Below are 12,183 nucleotides of genomic sequence, written 5' to 3'. Positions count from 1 at the left end.
TGGCCAAAGACCTTAGCCGTCCACATCCTAGACCGTACTGGATGAACAGGTAGAGCAGATCTCATTTTAGCCATTCATTTGAAGGTTAAGTAGAAGTATATCGTATGGCATAACTAGTTTTATTATTCTGTCTATATGCGTGCTGCATATATAGATTTTAAAACAATAGAAGGACTTACTATGTAAAAGAACATTTTAAAAAGTCATTCTTTCATAGTACTAGTAATCATTCCTTAATTCTTCAATTTTATAAATGCATGTTTTTATTAAGATGCATATAATTGTCAGCTAAAGATGATAATTGTGCAGTTTTATTTTCTTTGACAAATTATTTAATAAAAATTTATATACTTCCCAACTTCAGACTTCAAACTTTATGACTTGCTTCCAGAATGAGTAAAAGCAGTTTTCTATATGTATCATGATGCTGGGGTCAATCACTTTATTTCTGGTGTGTAGCTTTTTGAGGATGGTATTTGTACGAGGTTATTGATTAAATTTGGGGGTATAACTGTCACATTATTTTAGGGGCTACTATCAGAACTAAATTAATTGAATGTATTTACATTTTCTAATTACAGTTGAAGACCAATGTTTCTTTTTGGAAGGAGCTGGAGCCAACTAAGGCTGTCCTTATGGGAGAAACTGCTGTTGTGGAAATAGATACCTTTCCCCGAGGAGTAATTTTAATATACCTAGTTATAGCATTTTCACCTTTCGGATACTTTTTGGCAATTCATATCGTAGCAGAAAAAGAGAAGAAGTTAAAAGAGTTTTTAAAGATAATGGGACTGCATGACACTGCCTTTTGGTGTGTTATTAAAACTTTGTTATTCAGTATAATTAATAATCGTATAAGTATACAAATCTTCAGAATTGTAATTTTGTTATTCACCTGACTTTATGAGGTCTGATCCTGTTTCCTCACAGTTATTGCCTTTGTCTTGGAGTTTGAGACCAATCAAAATGCTTCAGCAATTGATTGGCTTGTTTTAACATAAGGGAGGTGAGCTTTGGAAAGCTCATGTGGATATTATATACTTAAATTTTATTTCATATTTTGTTTGAACTGATGAGGCATGCTCCATGTATTTCAGTGTATATTTCAGTGTATAGAAAGTAGGAGATGTTGGAAAGTTAGAAATTAATTGCCTGTTTCACTCCTCCTCAGGTATCATAGCATATACATGTTATTAAAATGTAATAAAAATGACAGAAGTTTGTGTATGTAGTATACGGGCTTTCTTTCCCCTGGAAAAAGTTATTTTTGTGAATTTTTTAAGATAATATGCAAATAATTTCTAGAGAAACAAATGAAAAAAGTTCACAAATGAGCACATTAGTATTTTTATACAATGATAATTTTATAGAGGCATGCATTTTTTTTTTTTAAAGTTTGTTTATTTATTTATTTTTGGCTGTGTTGGGTCTTCGTTTCTGTGCGAGGGCTTTCTCTAGTTGCGGCGAGCGGGGGCCACTCTTCATCGCGGTGCGCGGGCCTCTCATTATCGCGGCCTCTCTTGTTGTGGAGCACAGGCTCCAGACGCGCAGGCTCAGTAATTGTGGCTCACGGGCCCAGCCGCTCCGCGGCATGTGGGATCTTCCTGGACCAGGGCTCGAACCCGTGTCCCCTGCATTGGCAGGCAGGTTCTCAACCACTGCGCCACCAGGGAAGCCCGAGGCATGCATTTTTATAAATAATTCTAAGTGTATTTTTCTTACTTTTTCCACCATGTATTAACAACATTATTTTGACCTCATTCTGGGGGGGAAAGTTAATACTGTTGCATGTGACTTGTTATCGTAGACCATTTTATTCCATTTAGCTCAATGCAACAGTTAAAACACTTTACATAATGGGGTCATTCTGTATGACATAGCATCTTTGCTCATTTTTTTTTCTCCTGTCCTTTTACTAGTGATTGGCTTTTGAGATGCATTGGTTATTAAAGTATTCTGTGAGGAAACAGTAGCTGGGAGAATGTAGGCAAATCAGTTTCTCAGTGCCTCAGTTTTGCCTCTGTAAAATAATGGTTTTAGTTTTGGAAGTTCAGATATCTTTTAGCCCTATTTTGGTGATTTTATGATAGCATTCATTAAATTATCTGCTAACTTGAAAAATGAAAATAATACTAAATACTGTGGTGATTTCACGGAGCTCTGATTTTGAGGAGAAATTTTGAGTCCTGTAGTGAATCCATTGTTGATCTTCGTGATCTCACATTGTGTTCCTGTAGTAATTATGTTGTCGATTAGCAGGGTAACCTCTACTGTCTAAAGTGCCAAAAGCCATCAGTTTGTCGCATGTACCATAAAGAAAATTGTCAGTCATTAAACTCTTTCGTATTTTAAGAAAATCAGAAGTATTGTGCATGTTGAACTTTCGAGGGTTTTAGATTTAAATTAATCATGAATTGCTATAAATCTGTACAGTTTTTTTTTGACTCTTGGAAAGATAGTCACCATTTTATCTCTGTATCAGATGATACTTTTACCGACAACCTAACCAATACTGTATTTTTAATTACGTATGAGAGCTTTAATTTTCAATAGATGAGCATACAAAGAAATGAAGAGATTGGCTTAATTTTAAGAATAAAATGGCTAAAATAAAGCTGAAGTTTTGTTTAAAATGTTTTTTTTTAATTGTTAAAGCCTATGTCTTTAGCCATAAATGTATCTGTGTTCCCATTGCAGGCTCTCCTGGGTCCTTCTGTATACAAGTTTGATTTTTCTCATGTCCCTTCTCATGGCAGTCATTGCAACAGCTTCTTCCTTATTCCCTCAAAGTAGCTGCTTTGTGATATTTCTACTTTTTTTCCTGTATGGCTTATCATCTGTAAGTACTTTCATTTGAAATGGGAATAAAGAACTGTCAAAATATTTGATTAATAAAGTCTTGCTGTTTGGTTTACTTACAGTCGATTTCCCATGAAAGACAAGATTGTTACTAGGCTACTGATGAGTTGTATTATTGTGCCTCCATATTTTTAGAAAAGTTACAGAATATTCTCAAGTTTAAATTTAACTTGTTTGCATATGATGTATTCCACATACAGTTCCTCTGTGTCTGTCTTTCACTATCTTCATTTAATTGTGCTTATTATACACCATTAAGATTGTCTGGTACTAGACTTTTTATTCCTTTGTTTTTATGAAATCCTGACTGTTTCAAGTTAATTTATGTTACAGGATGATGTCGTGTGAAGATATATGTTTGTAAGTGTAGCTCTTTGACAGTGTTGATTTCCATTCAGTAGTTTGGTTGAATGTTGGATGTTCGTGACAAGCTTTTGTTTTAAGTGGTCCCAGTTTCCATTCTGATTGGCGTATGTGCCCATGCTGTATCCGTTGTTAAATATTTTGACTATCACCCCTGCTCTTTTCTTTAAACATTTATTTATTTATTTATTTTTGGCTGCATTGGGTCTTCGTTGCTGTGTGCGGACTTTCTCTAGTTGCGGCGAGCGGGGGCTACTCTTCCTTGCTGTGCGCGGGCTTCTCATTGCGGTTGCTTCTCTTGTTGCAGAGCACGGGCTCTAGGTGTGCGGGCTTCAGTAGCTGTGGTGTGTGGGCTCTGGAGCACAGGCTCAGTAGTTGTGGCGCACGGGCTTAGCTGTTCTGTGGCATGTGGGAACTTCCTGGACCAGGGCTCGAACCCATGTCCCCTGCATTGGCAGGTGGATTCTTAACCACTGTGCCACCAGGGAAGTCCCATTCCTGCTCTTTAACATGATAACTTACAAATAACTGATATGCTGCTCTGTATAATTGCCTGGTTTTTAACTGGCTCTGTTTCTTGTCAACACGTGAAGTTGAAAAGATGGGCTCTGTGTAAAACCTTGTTGACATACTGTTTTGATCATATTTGTCCATATCTAACTGCAGAAACACACGGTGATTTATGGTTTCTACAGTGCTGAGGTGATCATGTTTGCCTATTGCATAGATAAAATGCAGTTTTTAATATTTGTCGGTTTAAATTTTTAATGTAGAGCACTATTTGTATGAAAATTAAATATCTCACCATGGCCTTTAGAAATTAATTGTATTTTAATGAATGTATTTTCTAATGAAAATAACTTGTTCTTTCACAAGGAAAATTTAATTTTGTTTTCATACCAGTGTATATGAACAATGCTTTAACCTTAATATTTATATCTTACAGGTATTTTTTGCTTTAATGCTGACGCCTCTTTTTAAAAAATCAAAACATGTGGGAATAGTTGAATTTTTAGTCACTGTGGCTTTTGGATTTGTTGGCCTTTTGATAGTCCTCATGGAAAGTTTTCCCAGATCTTTAGTGTGGCTTTTAAGTCCCTTCTGTCAGTGTACTTTTTTGATTGGTATTGCACAGGTAGGTAATATACATATCTTGCTTTCACTAAATATTTTCTTTTCTCTCCACTTCCGTGCAGCATATTATACTACCATGAATACTGCCCTTAGTTTGCAAAAAAAATTATTTAAAATTTTCAACATGAAAAAGGAATGATATTTGAATATTGGAGTACATTTTATATTAGTTTCATTTATATTTTCTCCATTTTTAAAGTTTTTTTATTCATATAACCTGTTTATAAATAAGTTCTCCACTTTTCACTTTAGTGTATCTCAATAATCTGTTTCACTGCAGTAACTCAGTTTGTTAGAAGTCATTGGTTTATGCGTCAGGTAATCTAGATTGCTCTGTGGCCTGGTTTTATTGCTCCCTATTGTAAATTTATCTCACATGTGTGCCTGGGAGAAAATTGTGTGTGAAGCAGAACAAATTTTTCTTGACTGTAGTAGTGAAAGTAGTACCTTGTGGATTTTATAGGTCCAGCATTCATGAGATTATCTTTACCTAAATAGTATTTAGATTTATAAATTTGATTTTTATTAGTCTTTATGGGGCACTCAGGTTCTAAGGGGAAAATTCTTATAAGAAGCTGCTTTATGTATTAGAACACAAAATTGGTTAATGGGTAAAGAAAAAATGTAATTACTTAATACAAGAGATTATTCATGTTGGCTGGATAGACTTCTGATTTGTGAGACTTTGCTTGTTTATGAATATTGAGTTAAACGAATTTTCATTATTTGAGACCCAAGAGCTGTTATTACATGTTTTGAGAGTCCACTGAGTCTCCTTAGGAAGGGAGAATTATAGATTCATAGGTTTTTGTTTTGGGAGGGACTTTGAATGTCATTTAATTCACCTTCATTTCTCAGATGAGGAGACTGAAATCCAGAACAGCATAATTAAAGTTTATTTACTTAATGGCAGGGCTGAGACCTAAACGAGGCCTCAATCTCTATTGCTTTCCGTCTGCTCTGTCACATTTATCTACTATGAATAATTTAATAGCTGTGTTAATTAATTATAGTACCTTCTCCCTTTTCAGTGTTGAAAGGTGCTGACCATAAGTTTATCCTCTAATACTTAATTTGTCTGACTTCTCTGTGGACCATAACCCTTTTGTTTGCATTAGTTTTTATTTCATTTGATAATCATAGCATTAGAATTATTGTACATGCCCCAAGAATAGATGTATACTAGTTTTAGAAGCACAGCATTGAAAACATGGTTGAAAGAGGTTGCTGTAATAAACTCATGGTTTGGTCAAGTTCATTGTTTTCTTTATAAATTCATGTTACTAATTTGGTAGACTGTTTAATCTGTTAAAAGGCCCAGTTTACTGACTCTGGATATTATGAGAAACTCTAAATAGTGTTAGCTATTTTATAAAATGATAAAATATTTTATCATTTTTATATAATAAAGTTGGTGTTTCTGTTTTTCAGGTCATGCATTTAGAAGATTTTAATGAAGGTGCTTTATTTTCCAATTTGACTGAAGGGCCATATCCTCTAATTATTACTATTATCATGCTGGCCCTTAACAGCATATTCTATGTCCTTCTGGCTGTCTATCTTGATCAAGTCATTCCAGGTATGCAGGTAGTTATTGGATTTTACGGTAAAGATATTTAGGTTTCTTTGCCCACATAAGGTTAACTTAATTAAAATTTTTTTTTCTAACTAAGTCGTTTTCACTGTTACAGCTTTTAATTTAATTTTAAATAAGTATATTTTGTACCTTATGCATTCACTGCTAGTGAATGTAAGGAGATTGTGGGTGAAAAGAGATCAGTTTGCTTTGAAAGCCTTGAGTCCCTAATTGAACTTCTTAACTCAGTCCTTCCCCACGTCCATCTTTTTGGCTAAAGTGTTTTGTTATTTTACCGTATAAGGTCCGACACCATGGAGTAATCTGGTAACTCCTCCCATTCCCCGCATCCCTTATGCTGCACCTATAGCAAACTTGTGCAGATTCAAAATATTACTAAATAACCAACACCCCCTTTCCTCTTTCCCCTGAGTTCCTCATTCATTTTGTCTGTGTGCTAGACCTGCAGTCTTATATGGAAAGACGCGTGTGGCTTTTAAAACTTGAATTACTTAGAACTAAATAAACTAACAGGTCCTTCTCAGTAGCGCAGGCCACATGCCAAGGGCTCGGTAGCCGCGCCTGGCTGTTAGTCAGCACGCTGCGGGGCACAGGTGGGGACGTTTCTGTCGTTGCAGGAAGGCACGGTGGGCTCTGCTAGGCTAGACCGTGTGGCAGCTTCCCTCTAGCTGCCTCCCTCGCGGCTGTCTAAGAACCTCGCCATTCCCTCTAATCAGGCTAGTCACCTGCTCAGACACCTTGCCGGGTGGGCACAGCCTGGTGAACCAAGGAGAGACGTGTTATATGTTGATTTCCTCCACACCTGCTTTCATGTATGTAGTCGCTTCTTAACCACTGTCCCCCTCTGTGCTGTAGTTTACGTCCATCCACACGGTCCTATTTATCTATTTAAACACATCTGCAGTGTATCCGTTACATTATTTTTAGCTACCCATAACAGAGGACCTCTTTAATTGTCTTAAACAAGAAGGAAATCAAGAGTTTTATTTAAAGTCCAAAGACAGGATGGACTCCAGGTCAGTTGGACTTGCTCAGCTGTGTCATTAGGGCCCACTTCCTCCGTGCTCTTGCCTCTTTGTCTCAATCTGGCAGGTTGGCTCTCCTCATGGCTGCACGGGGTTGTGCTTCTTTGTTCCTGTCCAGACGGAGAGGGAGAAGGAGAGGGAGAGGGAGAGGGGGAGGGGGAGGGGGGGAGGGGGAAGGGGAGGGAGGGAGGGGAGGGAGGGGAGGGGGAGGGGGAGGGGGAGGGGGAGGGAGCCTTTCCCCCAGTAAACCCTTTGCTCCTGTCTGGTTGGCACCTGCTTGTGGCTGGAGTGGTAGCGGTCACCAGAGCCTGCCAGGGGCTCATTAGGTCCACTGGGATCTCTCTGTAGTTGGGATCAGATCCCTTTGAAACATGCAGTCATCTGGAGGAGGAGTGGATGTTAGAAAGGATGGGGAGTGTCGGTTCCCTGGGGAGAAAGGGAGAAAATACATACATGCCGTGTGGGCAGTCAGATCTAAGTCTCCTATGTCGGTCCTGGTGGCTGTGTTATTCTCCTAGTTCTAAAAGTCTTCTTTATGAACAATATCAACTTTTCTGAATACTGACTGTTTTCAAAGACTAAGATGATACTCATTCAAGCCTTCAGACTATCCAGATGTAAACTTTTCCTCTTCTGAACTCTCATTAGCACTGTGCGTGGCACGCCTCATGCTGTACGTTGTTTTAGCCGTTTAGTATGTACACGTACGCATAATGATGTAAGTTTCTGTAGGGCAGAAAATGTACCCTGCTTACATTTACGTTCCCTAGACTCTCAGGAACTCTGAAACTATTTATGGACAAGAGTTATTTGTCAGTAAAACTTATTTTTCACACACTATTGATTTAGTATTTTATGTCTAAACTTTAGATCTAGATTGTCTTAGGTTTCACAGACTGCCTTTATGATTTAATAACTAGTTTTCAGAAATAATTTGTTAGGATAACTCAGTTTTTTTTTTTTTTTCAGGAGAATTTGGTTTACGGAGATCATCGTTTTATTTTTTGAAGCCATCATATTGGTCAAAGAGCAAAAGAAATTATAAGGAGTTATCAGAGGGCAGTGTTAGTGGGAATATTAGTTTTAGTGAAATTGTTGAACCTGTTTCTTCAGAATTTATAGGAAAAGAAGCCATAAGGTATGATTTAATCTTTGGCAGTTTAGGTCTAAGAACTGCTCATGGGACATGCCACATTTAAATCCTATCTTTTAAATAATGCATGTAAGTATGGTATCTTTGGAGATTTGGTGCACATTTCATGATTTTTTAAAAAACAGTATTAAGGGCTAATTCTCTTTTAAGTTTTTATTTTCTTTGCAGCCATTTAGAATAAGATTGCTGCTAGGTTTGAAATTTTATGTTTGAATAGAAATTTTTGAAAGTAATAAAACCTAGTATTTATAAAGTTAAGCTATTTTAAAGTTTCCTCATTATGTAGATTAAAACAAAATAAATATAACTTTCTATTTTTATTCAGGCTACATTGTCTGAGATATACACCACACTAAACTGTGCTCTGTTAATTTCATAGACCCTTAGAAATTATGACATAATTAACTTGTCACATCAACTTAATTTCTGAGAATGAAAGAAATTCATTACTGTTCCTTGCTAGTTCAGTCAAAACCAAATTAAAAAAATAATGAGACCGAGAAAAGAAATAAAAGTGAAAGAAAAAGTGGAGTATAATTTGTGTTTTTTAAATTTAAGAAAAATGTATAAAAGCAAGGGAGAGTTAGATATTTAAGATGCAGTCAGTGGGCTGGCGGTCTGCCTTCTTAAGAGTAAAATTTAAACTGGTGAACAAGACCATTCATTCCTTCAAAAATTATGTAAAACATTTAAAGTGGAAGGAGAGAATCACTTCACATTTATAGACAAGTGCTGATGTGAAATAGCACTTGGTTTTTAATCTCCCTTAACTGATAAACAAGTATTGATTAATTACAAACAGAAAAGAATCAAATGTGAAAGAAGAAATATATAAATTGCTTGAGTCAAATGTTTCCGTTTCTTTTTAGAAGTTGGCTTATGAAAAATGAATGAATAACACTTAAAATGGAGAGGAATACTATACTTTTCTCTTGTAGTTTCTTTAAAATACTTTTATTATTATTGTCAGATTTCCTTGGTTTATTGTTTTAGTAGGAAGATACTTATGATTATTCCCATTAAATATGACAGCTTTGATTAAAAATATTATACATGGAAACACGTACTTATAGATTGCTTTAAATACTTATAAAGTAGAAAATGGTGTTTTTCAGAATCAGTGCTATTCAGAAGACATACAGAAAGAAAGGTGAAAATGTGGAGGCTTTGAGAAGTAAGTAGCTTTCCTAGTGTTCAGTCCATAGTTTTAAAGTACAAATGGAAAAACAACGTACGTAGTTTGTGGGAAATTTAAATTCTTTACCACAATTTTCTCTCTTTCCTTTAGGGATACTTCCATTTATTTATGTGATTAATGGTCATAATAAAACTTAACATCAAAGTAGTAAAAGAAAAAAGTAATATCTATCAAGATGAAAAATAGTCAACTCTTTGAACAAATCTGTGTCCTTTTTCATTTTATTATTAGCATGTGTATACATGTTAGTTCCTTTTTTTTTTTTTTTTTTTCTTTTGCCCTAACACAGGGTTTCTCAGCCTTGGCACTATTGACGTTTTGGGCCTGATAGTTCTTCATCGTGGGGAGCTGTCCTGACAGTTGTGGCATGTTTAGCAGTGTGTCCGTCAGGTTTCTTCAGAATCGTTAGAATATATATACACACGTATACACAGAGAGTGAGAACACTGAGGGGAGGGGCGGGCGGGAAGTGGGGAGATTATTTTTGAGGAATTGGTTCACACGACTGTGGGGCTTGACAAGTCTGAAATCTGTAGGGTGGGCTGGCAGGCTGGACGCTCAGGCAGGAGTTGAAGCTGCGTCTGGCCTGCAGGTCTTGGGATGCTGTCAGCCGGAGATCACCTTCATCAGATCAGGGGTTAGAGTTCTTTGAAGCTGGGTTTTCAGCCCCCTGTCTGCTGTCTCCTTTCAAACACTGACACATCCATCCGGTGATATTCATTCTACTTTACTCCTGTTTAAATTGAACTTTTAAAGCATTTAGCCTTTTCCAAGCTATTGGTTAATTTCTAGTTTTTTGCCAGTAGATTTAACATGCCTCTAAATACCCTTGGGAACAAATTTTTGTTTGTCCTTTTGTTTTAATTCCCTTGGAAGTTCCCCAGAGGGGGTACACAGAAATCCCCCCCGCCATGTTTTGTGCCCCCTCTAAATCTGTTAGTGTATTAAAAAAAGAAAAAGCTTATTTTGTATCATTTTTCTTATTGTTCATACCATTGACTATAACAAAGAATTATTATTGTGTTATAATATTAAATATTATGTTATTAAATATGCTGGTAACTTTAAATCTGTCTTTAAATTTGTTGACTTCTTTCAAGGTTGCTCAAGTATTGTGTATTATCTTACATGGCTCAACAGAAATAAAAATCACATTTGAGACTTCTCCTTTTTCCCTGAACTAGGTTTATCCTTTGACATATATGAGGGTCAGATTACTTCGTTACTTGGCCACAGTGGAACAGGAAAGAGTACGTTGATGAATATTCTTTGCGGACTGTGCCCACCTTCGGATGGTGAGTTTTTTGACTTAAAGAGAAAAATCCCTCACTTTGTTTTATTAGGGTTATTAACTAAGGTACCATGGTAATTATTTGTCCTTGTGATATGTACCGATTGATTTTTGTCACTGATTGGGATCAACTTCTGTGTCTGTAAAGATATTTTTCTTTTTTTTTTTGATTACACACATTTGTTTTTTCTTCAATAGAAAATAAAAGTGATTCAGTCATATTTAATAGAGAGGATCTAATTTTGTACCTATTTTATCAGATATTTTACTTGTGTTTTTGTTTACTGTTCATTTTCAAGGAAGGATAAATCAGTAATTAATTGGAAATTAAATGAGGCCCATAGACATTTTGGTTGAGAAAATAAAGACTTCTAAGTATCCAACAGTAGTTCAAAAGGAAAGAATGACGAGTGTCAGTACAATCTCCTAAAATAGATTTGTAAGAGCAGTACCTCAAACGTATAATTGTTACATGTGACTGCCCTGTAGGTGAGAATTCAGTACAGCAGCTCCAGTTTTCCACAGTAACCAAATAGAGTGGCAGAACAATTAATACTTTAATTTAAGGAAGGGCCAAACTTCCATGTATTGATTCTGCATCTTTTTAGATGTAGTTTAACTTCTAAAATTAGTTTGATTTTGTTGCTTATCTCTGTGTCACTCTTTGATGGTAATTATAATAACTTTCATTCATATAAGGATTTATTATTTTTGTTACGATTCTCCATACATTAGCACATTGGTTTAATAGTTCTTAAGTAGAGGGGGATATATTAGTATTCAGTTTATAGTAGAGAAAAGCTTGAATTTAGATTAAGTGATTTTCTCAAGGCCACACAGCTGGTTAGGGGTAAATTTTAAGTTCTTTGTTCTCTGTACTGTTGCATAATGCCTGGAAATGAGGGAAAATTGTTCCTGGAATATTAGTTAATGCACCAATAGATAATTTTGTTTAGTATTAAACTTATGGTTCTTTGCTCTTTCGACTCTGTAATATGCCCTGAAAATGAAGGGAAATGAGATTGGAATATACGTGGCAACAAATCACCAGTATGATGGTGATTTCCACCAGTATGGAAATGAGGGTGCGTTGTGTCCTCCAAATCTATATTGACTCTTATTTTATGTCTATTACATACAAATAACTAAATTATTAGTATATACTAAAACATATATACTTTTTGATACTTAATATATTTAATGTAAATACATATATTTTGCTTTTAGGGTTTGCATCTGTATATGGACACAGAGTCTCAGAAATAGATGAAATGTTTGAAGCAAGAAAAATGATTGGCATTTGTCCACAGTTAGATATACACTTTGATGTTTTGACAGTAGAAGAAAATTTATCCATTTTGGCTTCAATCAAAGGAATACCAGCCAATAACGTAATACAAGAAGTATGTTATTAAATAGAAATCTTTACTTTTATTTGCTGTAAATTAGTAACCTTGTGCAATAACTTCTGTAATAAAAATATGCTTGAAAATCTAAATATAAAACCTGTTCTGAGCCAGTAAACAGAAAGTCATTATAAAGAATTAGAACTTGGAGCAAAAG

At 35.6% G+C, this 12,183-nt stretch overlaps 1 protein-coding gene across 9 annotated transcripts in view; it reads left to right on the top strand.

The window, feature by feature from the left end:
- ABCA5 (ATP binding cassette subfamily A member 5) overlaps positions 1–12,183 on the top strand; it is a 62,161-nt gene that overhangs the window by 16,607 nt on the left and 33,371 nt on the right. For all 9 annotated transcript variants that reach the window (XR_014238123.1, XM_082370400.1, XM_082370401.1 and 6 more), the window contains 8 exons: positions 582–811; positions 2,698–2,839; positions 4,169–4,357; positions 5,788–5,935; positions 7,948–8,116; positions 9,247–9,305; positions 10,514–10,624; positions 11,848–12,023. Coding sequence is in view for 8 of the 9 variants with exons in the window: in XM_082370400.1 (XP_082226526.1) it covers positions 582–811; positions 2,698–2,839; positions 4,169–4,357; positions 5,788–5,935; positions 7,948–8,116; positions 9,247–9,305; positions 10,514–10,624; positions 11,848–12,023 (1,224 nt within the window). In the remaining variant the exon portion in view is untranslated. The remainder of the gene's footprint in view (positions 1–581; positions 812–2,697; positions 2,840–4,168; positions 4,358–5,787; positions 5,936–7,947; positions 8,117–9,246; positions 9,306–10,513; positions 10,625–11,847; positions 12,024–12,183) is intronic.

Source organism: Balaenoptera borealis (genome assembly GCF_965194805.1).
Source record: "Balaenoptera borealis genome assembly, chromosome: 20".
Classification (NCBI taxonomy): Eukaryota; Metazoa; Chordata; class Mammalia; order Artiodactyla; family Balaenopteridae; genus Balaenoptera; species Balaenoptera borealis.
This window is presented reverse-complemented; position numbering and strand designations above follow the sequence as displayed.